Source organism: Sphaerodactylus townsendi, linkage group LG02 (assembly GCF_021028975.2).
Source record: "Sphaerodactylus townsendi isolate TG3544 linkage group LG02, MPM_Stown_v2.3, whole genome shotgun sequence".
Classification (NCBI taxonomy): domain Eukaryota; kingdom Metazoa; phylum Chordata; class Lepidosauria; order Squamata; family Sphaerodactylidae; genus Sphaerodactylus; species Sphaerodactylus townsendi.
The window spans coordinates 119,751,081-119,774,005 of record NC_059426.1 but is presented as its reverse complement, the minus strand read 5'-3'; the positions used below and the strand labels follow the sequence as shown (position 1 = coordinate 119,774,005).

General features: G+C 43.1%; 1 protein-coding gene across 2 annotated transcripts in view; it reads right to left on the bottom strand.

Annotated features, from left to right (window-relative positions):
• Positions 1–22,230, bottom strand: part of PLEKHD1 (pleckstrin homology and coiled-coil domain containing D1) — a 41,247-nt gene extending 19,017 nt beyond the window's left edge. The window contains exons 1-6 of one of the 2 annotated variants that reach the window (XM_048486896.1): positions 21,868–22,230; positions 11,237–11,330; positions 6,851–6,940; positions 6,255–6,331; positions 3,275–3,366; positions 779–831 (exon numbers count right to left, since the gene is read on the bottom strand). In XM_048486896.1, the coding sequence (XP_048342853.1) occupies positions 779–831; positions 3,275–3,366; positions 6,255–6,331; positions 6,851–6,940; positions 11,237–11,330; positions 21,868–22,016 (555 nt within the window). In that variant the 5' untranslated portion in view covers positions 22,017–22,230. The remainder of the gene's footprint in view (positions 1–778; positions 832–3,274; positions 3,367–6,254; positions 6,332–6,850; positions 6,941–11,236; positions 11,331–21,867) is intronic. The other variant, XM_048486897.1, reaches the window with a different exon arrangement.
• Between the last annotated feature and the right edge of the window lie 695 nt (positions 22,231–22,925).

Here is a 22,925-nt window from a genome sequence, read left to right as displayed (position 1 = left end):
TGAGCACCACACAATCCAGATTCTGTTTCAAATGTGCAGAGCTGAGTCTTCAACAAGAAAAGCACTGCTGCAGTCTTGGATCCTGATCACTGTGGCTCAGTTAATGCACATGACAATGTACATAGGGTAATGTGTCTAAGTGAGTGGAAATATCCTTTCAGTGGCCCTAAAGTCTCAGGAGACAATGAAGGCCAAATGTCCATTATGTCAGAGAAAGTAACTGCTCCCCTCCCCCCCCCCATTCTTAAGGAAAGTAGAAAGTTTGTGTCTGCACAGTTTAGATGCTGAGAAGAGACAAAGCAGACAGACTCTGATGTAAATTGGCTGAAGCATCTTGAGACCATGGAATGTCTCTCTCTCACACACACAGCTGTGGATCTGGTGCTCTGTAGGACTGTCTCTTTACTCCTAGATCTGAAAATGAAGCAAATACTACAAGAATGTCATAAGTCTCCAATGGTTTCTTCTCCAAAGTGTGGAAATCCATGAAACTTCTCACCACTTGGGAAAGTGGTGTGCAATATCTTGGGCCTGAACGCAGTGAGGGTGCTCTAGGACAGCTTCATTTCTTTACAAGTGTTAGTTCTGCCTTCATCCTCAAAACCAACGAAACAATGACCAGGCCAAGCATGCCTCTTCCAAGTGGACAATCAGTCCCTTGGGTTTGTCACTGTAACATCAACACCTGCTGATTTCCCCTACCCCTTCACACATTATGTGAGAATCTTACAATCCTATAGGTCTTTAGTAAACAGTTCATTAAAGGACCAGCACAAACCTCTCTCTGCTCCCTTTGCAGACACAGCTCCTCTGTCTCCTCCATCAGCTTATCTGCAAACATAAAGGGAAAAGTTAAAGCAACCACCAGTGGAAAAAATCATTTAAGGCTGTGAGGCCTCAAGGCATGAGTGCCGTGAAAAATGCGATTTTGCTTGTTGCATTATTCTGTGTCAGTCTGAGGGTTTCCATTATAAAATTACTTTAATGAGTCTTTTGTGTACCTCCTGCCAATTAGTTATAGATTGTAACAATTGTTTGGTCTCCAGGATTTTCAAGTGCACAAGTGAACAAATGCAGTGAACCGTACAATCTTCCTATCGAGTATCACCAAACTTAATTTGATGCATAGGAAGAAACACAAGCAGATAGACGTGCATACTGGACAAGGACATGAGCAAAGCTATGGAGAAGGTTCAATCTTACTCTGCTCACGCGAGTTTCCCAACAAAATCGGGGGGGGGGGATATATATATTTTAAAGCAAACCCTGAGTTTACCTAAAGTACCTTGAATGTAAGGATGGCAGGGGCAGTTGCAACAGACAGAGGGCAAGTAGTAGGATCCTCACATTATTACCCAATGCCAAGGGTGCCAAAAGTGTTGCAGGAACTGTAACTGACTATTGGAGGAAATTAAGCTGTATAAAATCTCACCTCTCCAGGAACCACAAAAGCCTGTCTTGTCTGAGGACCTATATTGTGACAGTGGGAAACCACACTAAAATCAGATTTATAGGTTGCCCATTGCTTGTGGGGACACTCCAGCATACTTAATGAATTTCCAAAATAATGCCAAACAATCAGAAAAATACCTCAAGCTACATTCCAAGTTACAATGCCATCCTGTAAGTGCTGTTTATTGCTATGATTGAGGGCATAGCATAGGGGAAAGATGACAGATGGCAGCATTCTTTTTAAAGAATTCTACAAATAAAAGAGTAGGGGATAAGTAGCTCCTCAGAGAACTAATTCCTAAATTTAGGGTTTAAGTCTTGGCAGCCTTACTCCCATACTGCTCTGGTAGCCTGGGAATCAGACATGAATTTTTTGATGTTCCTCATCATTCAGCTAGTATCAGCTGAAGCCAGTAGATTTTGATGAGCAGATATTGGTCTGGCTATTATGGATTCAGACACTGCTGCATCAGAAAAGAAGCCCTCATGAAGGAGATGCTGAGGCATGCCATCTTGCAGAGCCTTCCTGGAGGAAGAGCAGGTAGGAATTCTAAGGATCCATGCTTCTGAGACCACCATCAGTTCTGAGCATACCTTCAACTGAGGGCCTTTCCCCACTTTTCCCTCTACCACCGTCGCTGCGTGCTACTCACTGCGCGCGTCATTTTTGGCGTGCGCCCGGGCTTCCACACGACCCCGCGCTCCGCGTGGGGTCATCAAAAGGCGCCGTTTGGAAGAGCGCCAGGAATGACGAGCGCTGAGGGGGCGCGACAGCGTCAGCGTCAGGGCAGCTGCGTTGTTGCCGCCCCTGTAGTGGGGAGTGCCCCAGGACCCCGCGCTACTTGGCCCAAGTAGCGCGCAGCAGAAGGTAAGTGGGGAAAGGCCCTGAGTGTGCACCTCAGAAGCAAAGTACTGCCCTTTTTACTGAGGAGTGAGTTTCAACTGTGAGGCAAGGACTAACACAAAGACCTTCTTGCAAGTGTATTTCAGCCCTTGGTAGCTTTCCTACAAGTGTTGGAGTAGTTCTCAAAGTGATCTGCTTTCTATCTATGTGTCAAGTTGGTTACCCTTAGGTTTGCTTCTACTTTCCGCAGGGACAAAGCAGGTCAGATTTTTATATATTTGCTCCTTTATTTCAAAGCAGAAAGGGGGGAGGGCACTCTCAATGGGGGAGGCATTTAACAGTTTCCTGCCACATCCAATTTAAATCACCCTCAGACCACTCTGAAGCTACCAGTGTATGTATATGTGTGTTTGTATAGCAAGAGGAGGAGGAGGAGGAGGAGGAGGAGGAGAAGAGTTAAACAGCCTACCATTTCCAAGACCAAATGAGCAAGCCATCTGACTAAACTGAAGTAAAAACAAAAGACTGCAAAATAATATCAGAGATCACCACTCAACATGTCAGCATTGGCCCTGAGTGAGCAATTCAGTTTGGGTCTATCTCTCAGTCCATAGCCAGGGCCCTAGGTATCCAACTATTTTATCCACCTGCTGTGTGCTTCAGTTATGAAAGGACAAATAACCTTGAGTTTATGTACACACTGCATTCCTAAGATACTCATCTCTGCTCTGTTATTTTCTGTCAGAAGTTAGGGTCATTAGTAGCAAGATCTTGAAGGTAAGCAAATAACCTTTTGGCCTCAAACTTGTTACAGGAAGAAGGTGACATGGACCTTGTGGTGCCACAAATAGACTTACCAGTCATTTGTGATTCTGTAATTCTTCAGTTCTGCATACATCAATGGCCCTATAAAAATAACGACTATAATAGAGCTACTGAGACATGATTCTCTGCTAACAAACAGTTGTTTTAACCAACCTAAATATTCCTGTTTCTCCTTTGCAAGCTGGAGTCCTTGTGCTTCGAGGGTCTCGATCATAGCTTCTCCCAGTTGAGCATTTCTCCAGGTCCTAAAAAAGAACCAAAATCAATAAGGAAAAATTTCCTTTTGAAAAATATACTATGCTGTCAAATTTACAATCTTCAAGAAACTTCCTTTTACAAAAGAGAGTCAGCAAGCATAGGGAAAGCTATTCTATGAAAACATCTCAGACAATGAGAGCCAGCAGCCCTATCCATTCCGTGTTATTAGGGTAAGAAATAATGAACATAAATTACCAGTTTGACAGTGCTATCGGAAATTCACTTCTCTCCAAAGGACAAAATTGCAATACAAACCATGGACCCTTGGGATTTATAATATCCCTTAAAATTTTCTTCAGTTTACTGAGCTAGGCTTTGCCTTTCAATTATTGGTCAGTGCCTGACCTGACTTTGCAGACACAGATTACAATTCTTTCCAGCCTCCATTTTTGCTTGTTTGTCAGACCCATTAGTTGAACATCACTGCCAAATTGCTTCTGCTTCTTGAAAGGTGGACTTGCAAGCCCTGAAGTGAGGGTGTGTATGTGAAATCCAGGTCTTGAAACAGTTCCCACATTAAATAGCTGCAGATCCTGTATTATTTCACTTATCTAAACACAGCAAGGAAGCTGGTTCCTAGGGCAGCTATCTGAACAGAATAGCTAACAATAGCTAAAATATAATTTAAAACCATAAAATGTAAAGTAGCAGAAAGAATTTAAAACCATAAAATGTAAAGTAGCAGAAAGAATCTTTCACATACAAAACATCAGAGGGATAAAACCAACAATGTAAACAGCAGGACTAGACCCACTTAGTCCAAAATAACAAATAATTCTGGTACCCGGCCAACTCTCTTAAAAAGCCTAGAAGAAATTAGTCCACAGAGCTGAATGACATCAGATCTGGTTCATGTAAGTGTCCATGGCAGTGCATCTAGGTTCAACCATCCAGTGCTGCCAACCTCCAGGTAGGGCCTGGAGATCTCCTGGAATTACCACTAATCTCCAACCAAAGGGATCAGTTCCCCTGGAGAAAATGGCTGCTTTAGGGAATGGACAGCATGGCTGCTGATGTCCCTCTTCTCCCAAACCCCACCCTCTATTCCAAATGGCCAGGAATGTTCCAACCCAGAGTTGGCAATGCTACCACCACTGTCTGAAATGGTCCTATTCCTTGCTGCCAACCGTCTCACCTCTAAAAATGGAGGGAAGCAGAAAGGGCTTCAGTTTACAATCTTAAGGCAAAAACATATGGAAGAACTTTAGATATTCTGGTTCTATGTTAATGTTGTAGGCATATATGAGAGAACTCCTTCATGTTCAGCATACTCAAGATTGGCATGCAATTGTTAATCCAAATGTTGGTGGAGAAATAGGCCTTCCAGAAATCTGGTGCTGTCAATGGGATAAAACCAGTGGTGGGATTCAGCAGGTTAGCACTACTTCGGCAGAACCGGTTGTTAAAATGGGGCTTGTAAACAACCAGTAGTTAAATTATTTGAATTCCACCACTGGATATAACACTGGTGCCTAGTTGGATGGCAAGTTCCCCCATGAGGGTCTTGTTATCGTATTCTTCCACCCTCTTTCCTCAAAGTGGAATTGACATTGTGTTCTACACAGAGAGAAAGATGAAGCCCCTGTAATTCACCATTGAAGCAGAGACATGTCTATTGCATACCCCTTTTGCTACAAAAAGCTTTTTTTACTAGCTCTGTCCTGCTTAAGCTGCTTGTTCCTTGACCTTCACAGCCATGCCCTCTCGGCTTCTCACTTAACCAAGGAACTGCATGACTGCCAGAGCAATTCTTCAGAGCTATTTTAAACTCCTCTGGATAATAAAAGTGCTCTTCAATCACTCTGCAGTATTATAAATACTTATGATTATGACAACCTAGGTCAAGCCAGTCTATGATGTAGCCTAGGGTGTTAGAGGATGGGTTGACATGCAGAAAAACCCCTGGCAGTAATTTGAAGACCGGAGGTCAGATGACCGAGATCAGTTTCCCTGGAGAAAATGGCTGCTTTGGAGGGTGGACTCTATGGCATTCCACCTGCTGAGGTTGCTTCCCGCCTGAAAACTCGCCTTTCCAAGCCTCCACCCCCTAAATCTCCAGGAATTTTCCACTGTGGAGCTGGAAACCCTGGGTATCTGAGAGCAGTAGCTGGAAGATATGCTGTGATTTCAGGAGATCGCCAGGTCCCATCTGGAGGTTGGCAAGCCTAGAATGAGAGAAGGAAGCTGGAAAAAGGGAGAGGCTAAGGGAGGTTTCAGGAAAGAAAAATAAAAAATAGTGGGAAACAAGGAAATGATACATTTCCCGCAAGTCCTTCAGGGTTCCTGCTTGTCACTCTAAATCACTTCTATCTTAATCATGTGATTACTACCTAGATAATTGGTTCTTAACTGTGTATGATAGAATCGACAGATGCATGTGAGAATATATCAGATATGTCTTCATTTTCTTTTCCAAACAAGGTAAGACCAAACTTAACTCTTAATATCTATTAAAAGAGAATTTGTCTAACTTTTCTGTAACCGTTTCAATTGATTGTCAAAGATTAAAGTAAATCTTATGCAACCAGAGTTCACCGACAGTTGAAACGTGCATGAACTCACAGAAGACAGGCATAATCAGCAAGGAACATGGTGATATAATCAAAATACGGTTACTTCATGATCTCTCTCCCAAGGCAAAGAACCTCTCTGTATAAACTAATCCTTCCAAAAATGTCCTTTCCCTGATAATATAGTTGACCAGCCTTGTTGGCATGCAAAAAATGTGAAGTCAACTGAAAGTGCAAACAAATGAAACAGTTAATAACACTTTTATGTTAAGGACCCAAAGTACTTGAGAGGCAGTGGCAATATGGAAGCTGGCTTCAAGGAAAAGAAAGGTTTAATGGTGCGGCCACCCGCCCGTTATACTTACACTTTTCCAGATTCTTGTAGCATCTCTAACCACTGAGCTTGTTCAAACTCTGATTCTGCTGCTAGAACAATGTTACCCTTAAAAAGAAATGTTAAAGTAGCTATAAAGAGAAGATATACAAAAATGCCCCATCAAGGAACAAGAAAAACAAACATCCCCACTTTTATATATGAAGGAAAAAGTTTTTGTGGAATTTCTATATTATAGACACGAGGCAAGTTAAGTCTTGTGGTTCCCTCACTTAAAGAATTCTGGGAATTGTTGTTTGGAAAGACAACCAAACTCCCTCACAGAACTACAGGAATGACTGCTAAACAGATGAAGTCCATGGTATAGATAGGTCTCAAGAGTCTCAGAACTTCTGACACTACTATTGTAGTGGAAGCTATAGCTACAGAAAACAATAGGTTGGTAGGCAGCATGTCAAGGAAAGAGCTGAGCATGCTGGCAGGCAGGCAGGCAGGCAGAAAATTAGTGGGATTGGCACTGTTGCATATTTACATGATGCATCTTTTGGAAAATGGATTTCCTTACTTATCCATTTAGCAGGTTGCTGCAGAATTAAACATTTATTTGGCTGAAAAAAGTTCTCTTACATGGAAGTCCTCATGGGATATTCTCATTGCATAAGGCATATTGGGCTCTTCTTTGGCTTCTACGACGCAGCCACCAAGAGGTATGACACCCTGAAGAATGAAATGCCAAACTTTAGGTTAGGTGGTTAGAATCTTCACTGAACAACAATGGAATTAAGATGGACAAAATCTCTCATAGTGTCTTCTGAACTTTAAGGTTGCCAGCAGGCCTTGAGAAAAACGTCTCATCCATTTAATAGAGACTTAATGTACAAAAATTGGCAGCTGAAGCTCTTCATGGCATGAGCTAAAGAACATCCACTTGTAAATAGCACCCCATTAAGCCTCTATTAAGCCTCCACATGAACCCTGCTGGGTGACCTTGGGCCAGTCACTGTTCTCCCTGAACTCTCTCAACCCACACAGCTCCAAAAGCCTCTGGCCTTGAAAACCCTACCGGGTTGGCATAAGTCAGCTGTGACTTGGTGGCACTTTCCACCACCACCAAACTTCTATTACATTTGGTGGATGGATGGAGCCGGAAGAGGCCGGGGTTTGGGGAGGGATTTATTTTATTTATTTATTTATTTGTTTGTTTCACTTTTATACCGCCCTCCCCCAGGGGGCTCAGGGCGGTTCACATCATAATACAGCAAGTGAATAACAAAATAAAATACTAAAACTTCATAATAGTTAAAAGCAACGCTCCTAATTTAAAACAGTTAAAACAATTAAACAGATGGCGTTACAGCTATTAGCTCCCTTCCAGCTTCCCTAAGAGGGGGGGGGGAACAATGAGTCTTGAGTTGTTATTAATGGGCACCTATCAGCAGCCGGCCTCCCCAAAAGCCCGGCGGAATAACTCAGTCTTACAGGCCCTGCGGAACTCTTGTAGGTCCCGCAGGGCCCGGACAGCTGGAGGAAGAGCATTCCACCAGGCAGGGGCCAGGGCCGTAAAAGCCCTGGCCCTGGTGGAGGCCAGCCGCATCATAGAGGGGGCAGGGATCTCCAGTAGGTTGGCCTCTGCCGAACGCAGAGACCGACGTGGGACATATGGGGCCAGACGGTCCCATAGACGGTCCAGACGATTTCAATTAGATATGATACCACAGAGTCCACCTTCTAAAGTGGCCATTTTCTCCAGATGAACTAATTTGTGTCACCTAGAGAGCAATAGTAATCCTTGAAGATTTCCAGCAAACACATGGAGGGTAGCAACTCTTGTGAGGGCAGGTGGGAAATGTAATCTCTTCCTAGAAGTAGCCAGTCTTGTTGGCTGATAGGATTGCCAACTCTAGGTTGGGAAAATCTTGGAGATTTGGCAGTGGAATATCGGGAGAGAGGGTTTAGGGAGAGACCTCCTTGGGATGTAGTGCCATAGAGCCCAGCCCCAAAAATAATCACTTGCTTCACGGGAACTGATATTTGTTGTCTGAAGATCAGTTATAGTTCTGGGACAACAGGCTCCTCTGGCCACTGGTAAGGGGATGGGGAGTAGGATTGCCAGCTCCAGATTGAGAACCTTCTGGAAATTTGAGGGTGGAGCTTCGGGAGGGCAAAGACCCCAGTGGAGTACAAAGCCACACAATCCATCTTTCAAAGCATCCATTTTCTCCAGAGGAAATGATCTGAGTAATCTGGGAGATCCCCACACCCCATCTGGAGGTTGACATCCCTACCAGAGCCCACTGGTAGGTTAGCAACGCAACTACTGTCACATCTGAATAAGGAACTGGGTAGGGTTGCCAGCTGTTGGCTCGCACCTGGCAGGAGGAAAGGTAGGGATATGGGGTCGCCTTCACATCAATGTCATGACATCAATTGGAAATGACATCACACCTCACTAGGATTGAGTGAAAACTACATGGTTTTACCATAGAAACCTAGAGAGGTGTGACACTACTTTCAGGTTCAACCCCAAAATGATATCACGGTTTTTGGACAATTCAGAAGGTTACTTTGTCAGACTGCACAGGGAGGTCATTGAAATTCACAAACACCAAGACAATGTCAACAGGAAAGAAGAGACTTTGAAAATTAGCAAAGCTTAACTACCAGTACTTAAGAACACCAAAAGCAAACCCCAAGGGCATGCTAAGTTCATGAACAATGAACTTCACCCAAACACAGGATTTGCATTCACCAATACTACTGCTGCTACAGGGCATGAAAATGTGAATCACTCCCTGGACTGATAAGTCCCATCCGCAATGCAATACTATCAACCACATCTTTGCATAGTAAGTTCCACCTAAACACTTACTGATTGGTTCCCCACCCAGGGACATGGACAAAATATACCCCAAACATTTCCTTCTCTCTGGACACAGTGTGTAACAGACTTCCCTCTGTGATACACCTCTGAAGATGCCAGCCACAGATGCAGGCGAAACGTTAGGAACAAAATCCACCAGGCTACGGCCACACAGCCCGGAAAACCCACCAGAACCAGTTGAATCCAGCCGTGAAAGCCTACGACAATACATATCATGGTTTTGTTGGAATGGCAATTTTCCCCTTATTTTTTTCCTGCTGACATCACTTCTAATGCAACCTGGAAGTAATATTATCATAAATGGGGTGGTCACAGCATTTGATGTGAATGCTAGAGTGTCACTTGTTGTGATGATGTCACTTCCAAGCCATACTAGAAATAACATAATTATGCTACCATTGGGGTGCTGCTGGCAGGAAGTCTTCCATATAGCAAGAGACCTGTCAGCTATAGGACCTGTCAGCTATATATATATATGGCTATATCAAGAGACCTGGCACCTCTAGGATCAGCTCTCCTATTCCCTGTTCCACGGGTTCAACAGCGATGTAGTAGTGCACTGCCGACCCGGCAGTGCCGTGAAATAGAAGGTTGGTACGTAGCGGACCCTCGCGTGACTGCCGGTTGCATCGCCTGCTCCTCATCCCCCCATGAGTCACAGGTAGTGAACTGTCTGGCTCAATCACGGGGCCGCGGGGACAATGATTTTGCCCCCAGGTGGGGATTGAGCTCCAGGCATCTGCAGCTCTTCTCCATACGTAGCCAGATGAGATCATGCATCACCTGATGATGATCTCCCGACCTCCCGCTCTCCCGGAACTCCCCCCAGTCCTCCCTCCTACACGCCCCCGATAGAGTAACAATAAAAGGTGCCAGGAACCGGCAGACGGGAGATTAAGCTAGGAGACACGGTTCGGTCTCCGCTGCTGCTGGCGATCTCCACCAGATGTTATCTCGGCGTCTGGGTCTGCCGTTCTAACTACGGCTGACAGTGAATTCGACCTTCAACAGCAGGAAACTTTAGCTAGAAAAGTGGCATAGCAGTGATTTTGCCATATCACATCCAGTTAAGTAAAACCTAGTGTTGCCAGGCAACCAACCAGCAGAAACTTAAAATGTGAGGGCATAAAAGCACGTGGTATCATGTGCCATGATGTTACTTCCTAGAATACCTGGCAGTGATGTCACAAAGCTCTAAGAATCACCAGAAACCCCATGGTAAAACTGAGTTTTCCCAAAAAGTGACATCCTAACATACACAAAGACAGCATTAAGGGAAAAACTTCTGTTACTGACCAGAAATAAAATAAATTCTCCCACCACCAGTCTTAAGTGGCAGTAAGTATTGAGGGTTGCCAATGGGAGACCTGGCCACACTAGTGAAACCATAGAGTTTGGGGAGGGGGTTCGTTCAAGTGTCCTGAAGATGTGTGACACCACTTCCAGCTATGCAACTGCAGGTAGAGATGTAAAGTTGGGGGAGCAGTGCACTGTTCCCAGTGCAATGACATCACTTGTAGTGCAATCTGGATGTGACATTATCACACCTGGGGTGACCACAGCATTTGAGGTGAATTCTAGACTGTCACCCGATGTGATGATGTCACTTTTAGATCATACCAGAAGTGACATCACCATGCTACAGACACCATTCATATACATACACATTTTGCCAGGGAATTTCTTCCTACCATTCAACTGAACAGTATTGGGCATAAGTCTCCTACTATATCAGAAGACCGAGCAATCCTAGTCACATGATGCCCAGCACCATCACCAGAAGTTCCCAAGAACTCTAACTCTGAAGCATTGGTATACTCTGTACAAAAGAACATTACACAGATCTTTCACTTCCCACAATAAATAAAAACATACCTATACCTCATTACCTTAATAACAAATAAGGAAAATTTAAATAAATATTTGATTCCCAAATATTTGCAAACGAAATAAATGGCACCTCTGTATTTTAAGGAATGACACCAAAACAAACTGTCAAGCATGTTTTCTGTAGTCTGGTGACACTGTTAGAAAAATATGCCAGATGAAAGAGCCCTCGGGAATTCAAGATCATAGCTCCAAATGTTGATAAAATTGTACACCACCAGACAGTGTTTGTAGGAACTGCTTACTTTTGGATGTATATTAAAATATCGATTGTTTTCAAAGTTCTTCTTTTCTCCTTCAGCATAGTAAAGCAAAAAACTTTCTTTGATGATAAAGAATCTGAAAGAGGAAAACAGTTTATCTTTATATAGCATTCAACCTTTTAATGTACATGCAAGATAATATCATATGGACAGCAATCATACGAACCTATGAAGCTGTTTCACATTGTCTGGTCCTTCTTGTTCAGTATTGAGGAGGTCATGTAGCTCAGAACTTTCTGCTTGGATTGGTAGTGACTCTCCAAGATTTCAAGCAGAGAAAGGCCCTTCTTTGTACTTGCTACCTGATACCTTTCTAACTGGAGATGATGGGGATAGAACTTGGGACTTATGCATGCAAGGTATGAACTAACCCATTGAGCCAACATTGTTAACCCCAACATATCCTTGTGACATAATGACAAACTGATGACCAACTAAGGGAAACTGGGAATGTCTAAAGAAACGGTACTTACAGACATACAGATCAGCCACCTTGCAATTATATGAAACCAATTTTGGGGAAATTATTTTCATGGCCCATCTGGCCTTATAGTTTCGTGGTTCCAGACAAGGTTGCCATAATTAGGTCAAGCCAAGAAGTGTAGTAGTCGAATGGAACTTCTCAGAAAACCTCCTCTGAACTTACAATATCAATTTGCATAAGAGACGTAGCCAGGGGCATAACGAGGCAACCCTGGGAAAACTGTAGCCCTGGGCAAAACCTGAGTTGGATGCCCCCCGCCCATGGGCGGCCACTCCACCACCAAATTTTTTTTTGCACCAGGACATTGGTGCCTGCAGGGGGTGCATTTTTAGACATATCAGCACCAAAATTTTAGCATATCATCAGGAGACTGTCCTTATGCTACTCCCCAAGTTTGGTGAGGTTTGGTTCAAGGAGTCCAAAGTTATGGACTCCCAAAGGGGGTGCCCCTATCCCCCATTGTTTCCAATGGGAGCTAATAGGAGATGGGGGCTACAGTTTTGAGGGTCCATAACTTTGGCCCCCCTGAACCAAACTGCACCAAACCTGGGGGGTATCATCAGGGCAGTCTCCTGATGAGACCCTGAAAGATTTGAGACTGTGCCTTCAGAAATGTGCCCCCCCAACACCACGAACCCCCCATTGACAGCAATACAAGAAAACTCAATGCAGAACAAAAAAGATTCTTGGAAGCAAATTTCTAGGATGTTCCTGAAGGGGTGCATTTTGGATTTATCAGCACAAAATTTCAGGGGTATCATCTGGAAACTATCTAATGGGACTCCCCCAAGTTTGGTGCAGTTTGGTTTAAGGGGTCCCAAAGTTATGGACCCTCAAATGGGGTACCCCATCCCACTTTCTTTGCTAAGGAGATGGGGGCTACCCTTTTGAGGGTCCATCAAACTTCAGCACCCCCTGAATCAAACTTTGCAAACCTTGAGGATTGCCATGACAGTCTCAGATGATACCCTGAGGAAACCACAGTGCCGGCCATCCGAAAATGCCCTCCCTGCAAGAACATCGAGAAATATTAGCCAAAGAATCTTTGTTCTGCATTTTCTGTGCTATCAATGAGGGTTACAACTGGAGAAACACATTTCGTAAAGTGACAGTCTGAAAACTTTCAGTCTTTCGAGAATCTCATCAGGAACTGCCCTAATGACACCCCCAGGTTTGGTGCCGGATTTTGCGTTCAGGGGGGCCAAGGGTATGGACCTCAAGACTCAACCCCCATCTCCTATTAGCTCCCATTGCTAATGAGGGATAAAGAGGCACCTATGGAAGTCCATAACTCCTGAACCAAACCTCACCAAACTTGGGGGGTAGCATAAAGACAGTCTCCTGATGATACACTGAAAATTTGGTGCTGCTAGCCTAAAGCTGCGCTCCCTGCAGGCAACAAATGGAAAACTACTAAAATACCCAAAAACGAACCCAGCATTTTGATGCCCCCCACAAGGTGATGCCCTGGGCAGCTGCCCACCTTGCCCAATGGGCATTACGCCAGTGGACGTAGCTAGGGAAAATGGAGCCTGGGACAAAATCTGAGTTTTGCGCCCCCCACATGGGCAGCCACCCTCCCCCACCACGACCAAACAACACTTTTTGCACCAGGTCATCTCAAAGTCACCATCACATTATAGCACATGCCCCAATACACAAATCTGAACACACTCAGGGCTCCCTAGTTTAAACAACTTTGAAAGTGATGCTATTTTTGAAGGGGGGAAATCCACCCTGAAACAGCATCACTATTAATGTTGTTTAAACTAGAGAGCCCAGATTCTCCTTTTAAATTTACCTTAAAGGTTTAAACAACATTGAAAGTGATGCTGTTTCAGGGTAGATTCCCCACCCACCCCTCAAACAGCATCATTTTCAATGTTGGTTGTTGTGGGTTTTCTGGGTGGCGTAGCCGTGGTCTGGTAGATCTTGTTCCTAATGTTTCACCTGCACCTGTGGCTGGTATCTTCAGAGGTGTATCACAGAGATAAGTTTGTTATACACTGTGTCCAGACTTCTCTTGTAACAGACTTCTATCTGTGATACACCTCTGAAAATGCCAGCGACAGATGCAGGCGAAATGTTAGGAACAAGATCTACCAGACCATGGCCACACAGCTTGTAAAACCCACAACAACCAGTTGAATCTGGTTGTGAAAGCCTTCAACAATACTTTCAATTTTTTTTAATCTAGGGAGCCCAGATTCTACCTTTAAATCCACTCCAAAGGGGGTGGATTTAAAGAGAGAACCTGGGGAAAATTGAGGGTGCATGTCAGGGGAGCAATGTTTAAGCTAATAGTACCAAACTTTTAGGCTATCTTCAGAAGACTCTCCTGATGAAACCACCCAGGTTTTGTGAAGTTTGGTTCAGGGGGTCCAAAGTTATGGACCCTCAAAAGGGTAGCCCCATCTACTATTAGCTCCCATTGGAAACAGTGGGGGATGGGGATGCCCCTTTTGGGGGTCCATAACTTTGGACCCCCTGAACCAAACTTCACCAAACTTGGCTGGTATCATCAGGAGTGTCACCTGACAATAGCCTGAAAATTTGGTGCCGCTAGCCTAAAAACTGCGCCCCCTGCTGGCCGACAAATTAAAAACACTAAAGAATACCCAAAAAAATTAGAAATGAGCCCAAATTTTTCTGCACCCCCCAATGGTGGGTGCCCAGGACATTTGTCCCCAGATGTTCCCATTATAGCTACACCTCTGATTTGGATCTGGATTTTTATGGCTCTGCCAATGGAAGCCTTCTGTGGACACTTAATCTTTTACATTTTGTATTCCAACAGCAAGGGCTAAAAACACCACTTTGTTTTGGGTTTTTTTATGGAACTTTAAGATTCTCAAGTAACAAAATCATAATGTACTGCTTTTCTATGTGAAAGGAGCACATGACACCACTTGCCAAGTGTGGTGAGTAGAATTCTAGAGCTGCCTGACCTTGGGGACTTGAGGAAGAAAGTGAACTGTAATTATCCAGGCTGGAAGTTGTATGGAATATATTTGCAGCCTCAAAAGTAACTTAAGAGTTTTGCAGTTCCTTATCTTTCTTTAAGTGAGAGGCCAATTTGAAACTTGGCAAGGAGAAGGCATTTTCTGTCTACACTGAATAGAGGCCTCTTGATTCATGTTTAGAGAAGCTCATGCTTGGGTAGCTGCTTTCAATTTCACCATAACTCAGCCCAGAACTATTTCGGTCAACAGGGCCATGACTGAGTGATTGCAAACTGCTGCTTATCTCCCCCAAAGTCAAAGTAGACTTCATAATATTCCAAGATCTATTGCTATTCCCAACTTCATTGCAAGTCACCTGGCACTTTCTCTTTCTAGCTATTGTAAACATTGGAAAAGGGAAAAGGAGACTGAGGACATTTTTCCCATTGGAAAAACTGGCAGAATGGTTCCCTCTTTTACACCATCAGTTTTTTTCTTAGACACTGGTAATGCAACAACTACTGAATGCTTTCTTCTGCAATCAGCCATCAAAGAGAACTATCTTCATGCCTGGATTTTTGAGTTACATTTGGAGTTTGTTGGCCTTTATCTTTCCAATGAGATGACTCTCCATTATTTCCTTCTTTCCAGGATTTGTTGCCTACTGACGCAGAATAACAAGAGCTGACACCCCAGCCCATCTTAATACATGTTCTCTCTGTGCACTCTTTTGGGGTTAACTTGTACAAGTTATACAAAAGCAGCAGTGTTAAACCTTGGGGCTGAGAATTTCTCAGCATTGGCTTTCAGAACACATATGTAGCACAGGTGTGTAAATGTGGGGACTCCCTTTCTAAATTTGACTGTATTATTTTAAATCTATGCACATAGCTATTATTTTTATGAGCTAGGGCTCATGGTAATCCCATAGTTACATCCTGCCTCCATCAGATCTCAGTCCAAAGTCATACTGACAACAGCACTGATGGCTTAATGAAGTTCTTAAATCTGGACTCCAACAGACAGATTATGCTTCTACAAGCTACAGTTACCAAACATTCTGGAGTCTGAGACTCATCTCATACCTCATGACACTCCAGCTGCATAGAACTAAGTAGAATAAAAACTATCCACATCATGCCTCCAAACTCAGAAAGCTTGAATTTTTCCATAGTCCATAACAGAGTTTGCCTTAGTGCCAACAGGTGTATCTGAGGATTTTTGAACTGTTCTCATGGGACATTTTTTGGGGGTGGCCAGAATGAAATAATCTGCCATATCTGCAATCTGAAAGAATTAAAAGATTGAGAACAGGTTGAAAACTACACAGTGTATGCTGTGAGGGAGTATGCTAATCAGATTAACTGATAGCATAGACCAGGGGTAGGGAACCTGCGGCTCTCCAGATGTTCAGGAACTACAATTCCCATCAGCCTCTGTCAGCATGGCCAATTGGCCATGCTGGTAGGGGCTGATGGGAATTGTAGTTCCTGAACATCTGGAGAGCCGCAGGTTCCCTACCCCTGGCATAGACACTATCCAACATACATGACAACTGCACAAATTTCAACAACCACAGTGCTGAGAGAACTGTCAGGAAGCCATAAAAGTTAGCATCGCTTATCATGATGATTGTCACCATTCCATTCTGCATGAGCTTCCTGGTTGCCATCAGTGGTGGTATGGAAATTCCCAGTTCAAAGTTAACCAACCACATTGACAAACTCTTGGACAGATTTATGGAGGAGAAGTCAATCTATGGCTACCAATCTTGATCCTCTTTGATCTGAGATTGCAAATGCCTTAACAGACCAGGTGCTCGGGAGCAACAGCCACAGAAGGCCATTGCTTTCACATCCTGCATGTGAGCTCCCAAAGGCACCTGGTGGGCCACTGCGAGTAGCAGAGAGCTGGACTAGATGGACTCTGGTCTGATCCAGCTGGCTTGTTCTTATGTTCTTATGTTCTTAAACATTACAGCTTTGTCCCATATTTTGTTAAAGTGACATTTTCAGTGACATTTCCACGCTGAAGATAACATGAAGTCCTATACCTTGAGACAGGACAGAGCAGGTTTGCCAAATGACCTGGAATAAAATATCCTGCCCCTTTAATAGCAGCTTAACATGATATAATTTATCAAGTTTATTTTTCAGGTAATGTTATTTACTCCCATGCTGTGAAAAGGTTCTGCTGTCCATTTCCACATATTAAGTTTCTATTAAAGTGACAGGACATTTTTCTTCAGCCCAGAAGGCAATTTTATTTTACATCATTTACTGTTTCATCCTTTCAACAATGGCCTTCTACAAGCAAATCAGATATTGTACCACTGAGCCACAGACTCTGCCCATCTTCTCCATCCTTACAAAGTCCTCACCTTCCACAGTGTTTGCACCCATGATTGCAGAAACTGACACTGAGTCAATCTATAGTCCATAGGTTCAGACATTAAATTCTTCTGCTCATTCACCTGTGAGTAACTGGCACCAAGAAGAAATATTCACAATTCTGTGTGATTCTCTCACAGAAACCTGTTTTTGCTTGACAAGTGCTTTTTGTTCCACCAACCCGCAGTCAATGAGATTAGTTAGGTAATGTTTTATAACATGTTTTGAAAACATGAAAGGACCATGTTAAGTATATCTCTGTGGATGATAGCATCATTTCTGGGCCTTGAGCTAACAATGCTTTTCTGGAATAAGTCCAGTAACTAAGTATAGCAAATAATTGATGTTGAACTAGGGTAATTTTCATCCTCTGGGAATATTCCAGTAAAAGTAGAGCAAAGCAGCATCAAGGGCTGTTCAGATCTGAAGCTTCTGAGCCCATCACGTGTACCATTCAGAGAGAGGCTGAAATTTTTCTGCCTCATGTTTTTGGGGACAGAAGTACAGATTCCTGATGGGGCACGAGAGCATGTGCTGTGTATATTCTAACTGGATCTAATTTATTATGGAAACATAGTCCTTCAGTGTGTGATATACGTGAGTGGCATTTCAGCTGTTGGGCCTTACTTAGGACCTTATTTTGCCCTGAAGATCACAGGAAGATCCTTCCGTTCTGCTTGTCAAACAACATGTTCCTCCAGCAGAAGGGGCCTCTCGTACTGGTGAAAAATCCCCTTGCCATGAAGCAACACAGGAGTGAAATTATGTGCATAATACTCTTCCATCCCAATGCCCTGGTGAGTGAGCTGGCAGATGCAGGCCTTTTTTCCCCAGTCCAGACTGCCAGTTCTATCAGCAGATCATTTTGTTTTAATGCCTCAACTTTTACAATAAATTGATCAACAACTTCCGTGCATTAAACAATTGATTTGTTGACATGATACACTTAGACATCTTGGTATACATTTTAGAACCATTTAAGACTGAGCTGCAACAGTTCCATGAATGTCATATTTTATTGTCATGAATGTTAATAGTGCTATATTTCTTATAATAGTTTTGGACCACCTTGGCCACTAGAAGAAGAGTTTGGATCCCCCCCCCCTTTCCTTCCCGTAGGAGACTCAAAGGGTCTTACAGTCTCCTTCAGTATCTTCTAAATTAAATGTTACATCCTTGTTGTTAACTGCAGTTCCCCATCTGTATGGTGTAGTGGTTAGAGTGTTGGTTAGGATCTGAACAACCCAAGTTCAAATCCCTGCTCTGTCAATGAAGCTCACTACGTGAACTTGTGTGGCCAGTCGTGTGCACTCTCAGTCTAAACTATGTCATAGAGCTATTGGTGTGAGGATAAAAACTTGGAGGGGAGAATCTTATTGAAAACTATTCTGGATCCCTAGTGGAGCACTTAACTCACACACAGTCTGAATGAACAAACTGCCTCATCAGGGCCATGCCAAGCCCAAGCTAGCTCTTTCTTGACACTACTTATCAGAACAGCTGAAAATACACTACTTATCAGAACAACATGGCTCAGGACTACAATGCATATTTGAAGCCCCCCTAAGAAAGGACAAATTGTATTGACTTTTTGAAGTCACTCCCCATGTCCCCATGACCCATGGTGCTCCTGTAACTCAAGCAAACTTTTGTGCTTGGGCAGTTGATTCTTTCCTTCTAATGCCTTGCCACTCTCCTGCCACCTGATTGTACTGTACTTGAGCAACAAGCTACCAACTCTCCTCATGGAATCTCCTCTAAGGCCTCCAGTTTGTTCTAAGTACCAAATCTGAATGCCTCAGCCAACTTCAGGCAAGACTTGCTTTATAGATGCAAACTATATCGATACGGCTCACTGCCTGCTAAAAACAAGACTTCTTCTTGCTACATGACAGTATTAAATTAATAATGATGGTCAAGTGCTAGAACTGCATGGCAAAGAGAGATTAGAAGAAAATGAGCATTAGTGGGAATGTTCAGCCTGCTGCAGAGGAATCAGTCCCCACTAATATGTGCACTCACTGGGAACACACACCAGACTTTTTCAAACACCATGGCTTGGATTTCTGAAGGTATTTTTTTGACAAAGATGGAGCACCTCGGCTGCAATTTATTACAAACCACAAACATTCTGCGGAATTAATGTATAGAACAAAAGAAAGATGGCAAGCTGAAGACCCAGCCCGTTGCAAAAACGTGAAGATTTTTTTCTACCTTCTGATGGAGGAAATTAGAAGTTCAACATTCACTTCCTGTTCATCCCCTTCAGCTAGCTGCCTAGTGTTTATCATCAGTGGCACTGACCCTGGAGCTACATAGAGAATCTGAATAATTGAACTCCTTGAAAGACAGAGCATTTGCTTCATATTTAAAAGCGCTCTCTAAAATGGGGGTATGTGAAATTAAGCCAGTTTATCCAGTCCCAAACTCCCTTCATTGAGAAGTGGCAACTGCCATAAAGCTTCACTCTCCACCAACTGAAACAAATGCATAATATCATTTGCCTCTTCCTTCATACTTATCTCCTATTTAGGTTGTAAGCTGATCAAGGAAGAGCTCTGCCTTTGGCATAGAGAATACCCAGCTGAGCAAAGACAATGACTCTAGTTACCATCACCATTAGCTGTGAGAAAGTTTGCAACCAGGATGTTTGAAATGAACCTGACATTTTGGTTGCTAGGTAGCCATGTCTGAAATCACAGTTATTCTACATTCACCAGGGCTCAGAAGTACTTTGCAGCTTTTACACTAAAGGGTCTATGTATGTAAATACAGTAGCATTTAAAATCCTCAAATATTTTTGGTGAATTGTGATATTTGGATCTCTTTCCTTAAAGGAACTCTTTCTATATTAGGGGGCACCACATTTCCCCAATAATCAAAATATAATATTTTGCCACTGGGAGACCCCTTTTGGATTGGATCACTGATCCATCTAGTTCAGCATCCTGTTTCACACAGTGAGCAAACAGTTTCTCTGGAGCACCAGCCAATAGAGATTAGAGGTCAAGGCCTTCCCTTATTGATGCAGCCCCCTAGCACTGGTATTCTGTCTCAGTATGTGGAGGTTCCCATAAGCCACCTCAGCTAGTTACCATTGATGGACCCATCCCCTCAAAATCTTTCCTAATTCTTAAAGTCATCTATGCTTGTAATCATCACTATGTCCACTGGCAGTAAATTCCACAATTTAATTATTTGCTTAGTGAAGCAGTACTTTTATCTATTCTGCATCTATTGCCCATTAACTTCATTGGGTGCCTTGACGTTCTAGCTAGTATTACTGGAAATGAAGAAAAAAGTTTTCTCCATCCATTCTCTCCATCCTATATATATATATTGGCCCTAAGGGTGGGCATGGTAAAAGTGTTATATATGTATATATATATATGTATATATATACATATATATATATACATATATACACATATATATGTGTGTGTGTGTGTGTGTGTTATATATTTGTGTTATATATATATTATATATATATATATATATATATATAAAACACACACAAATATATAACACACACATATATATAACACACACACACATATGTGTGTGTGTGTGTGTGTGTGTGTGTGTGTAACACTTTTACCATGCCCACCCTTAGAGCCAAAATTTATGATACATTTTAACAGGTTGGGTTTGGCTTCCATGCACACCTGGCTGCAAAAATGGGGCAACTGACACTTTGGCAGGGCCATTTCAGTTTTGGAAAACAGAAGGGAGGGAAGGCAGGTATCCCTCCTCCCTTTTGCCATGGTCCCAGGTTGATTTGGACTCCTTCAAACTTTTGAAACAGTGTTTCCTGCAGCTGCTGTGGGGAAAGCAAGTAATGTATAAAAATGTACCATGTAGGTTGGATGTCAATAATTTTTTCCCTTAAACTGAGAAGTCCCAGACTCCTTCCGTCACAAGAAAGGAGCTCCAACCCCTCGATCATTTGATCTCTTTTGTATTTTTTCCACCTCTGCAATATCTTTTTTTAAAAAAATATCAATCAGAACTGTGCACAGTATTCCAAATCCTTCCTTTACTATCATGGCACTTGCATCACCAAAAAAGGACTTATCTCTGTTGGACAGCACCTGTGACATCACAAACAGGGAACATAACCCTTCCAGCACTGTTAAATTCCTTCAGACTTACAACTAAGCCTCAAAAACTCTTAAGTTCTCACACTTTCACTCCATGAAAAGTAAGAAAACTATTCAGTTTTTTGTCACATTTTTTGCTAAACTGTTTTTGCTCCCCAAAATGGGGGTGCTGGCTGGCACAGTGCCACACAATGTTAAAGAACATCACACAAATGACAAGAAAAGTGATGGATGCAAGTTTAAAGCCCCCTCCCCCCCAGTACAGAGCTGGCTGGCTGGCTGACTGCCAGATATCAACTGTTTTCCCTTTAAGAGGACAGCCAGCAAAGATGCCCTGGTTTTAGAGCAATCTGCTAGGAAGAGGAGTGTGCACCCAGAATATCCTGTCTAAGCAATGAGGTTGGCGTAGCACACATTAATTATCCACAATAGTAGCCTAAAAATCCCAGGAAGCTCAGAAAAACCCTGATACTTTGCCCACAAGCACTTTAAGCCAAACCTGCTTTGGCATCCCCTCTCACTTGCCCAGACCCCCTCTGCATAAACATGTACTGCAACCTTTGCTTGCTTTGAAACTTCTTTAGCAGTTTCCCCTGTTTATTAGCTGTGATTCTCCCTGCACAAGCCTGCATTGTTTTTCCCTTTGAAGCATTTTTATTGCTACGGCATCTCTGCACAACCAAAATCTGCAGCTTACCTCCTGGACCATTTGGCAGACGGTCTCCCGAAAGGTCTCTTCCAGAGCACGCCATACAGCTGCACTTTGGTGCTGATGTCCAAGGCATCTGAATCTGCATGTTCCATAGATGGAGAAGGAGAGACGGAATTGGATTTAGAAGTGAACATCGTTCAGATGGATGGATTTTTTTAAAAAAATCTAACTCTCTGCCTCTGCTCTGCAACTCAGGGAATCCGATTAAATGCAATGAGCCAGAAGGATGTAACCAGCCACTGGGAGGGAGAGAGACTGAGGCTATGCTTTGAATCAATAACCAGATTGCTCTGGACTCGGTCAATATTTGTCTCGCTGATGCAGAGATGCTGAGAGCTTCCTCATCCCATATCACTTCCTGATGCACTGAAGTAAGACTGAAGCTCCAGCTCAGCCCTGAAGACAGTCTGTACAGCTAAACAGGATGAGCACTCAGATCGTAACAACCCAAACAGCAAGAGATTATGACATTGACACTTGATGGCAGAAACTGGTACATGTTAAAAATTAGCTCTACACAAGGTTAAAAAATGCCTTTTTTAAAAAAAAAAAGCCACATATAGACAAAAGAAGTGCATGGCACAAGCCGGCTACAGTGAATTTCTTAAGTCTATGTAGAAAACCAGAAAGTATTTAGGTACTTCCCATGTTTCCTAGTAGGTTAGAGCACCCAGCTAGAGCAGGAACACCCAGGTTCAAATTCCCACTTTACCATGGAAGCTCACGGTATGACCGTGAACCAGTCATACTCTGTCAAACCTAACTCACAGAGAATAAAATGGAGGAAGGGAAAATAAGGTTGTGAGTTGCTTTGGGTCCCCATTGAGAAGAAAAGCCGGGTGTAAATAATAGAAGCAGACTTGGCAAATGTTTAACATATACTGTTGTACTGTCATAGCTTAGAGAGGAGGAGAAGAGGAAGGGAAGGAAAAGATACGAAGCACGTGTGTGCAAAAGCCAAAAAGTGAGCATGAATCCAGATTTTCTTTTCGTAACAGAACAGAAATCCTTGGGTGGGCTTCAAGGACTGCTGTGCCCTTGAT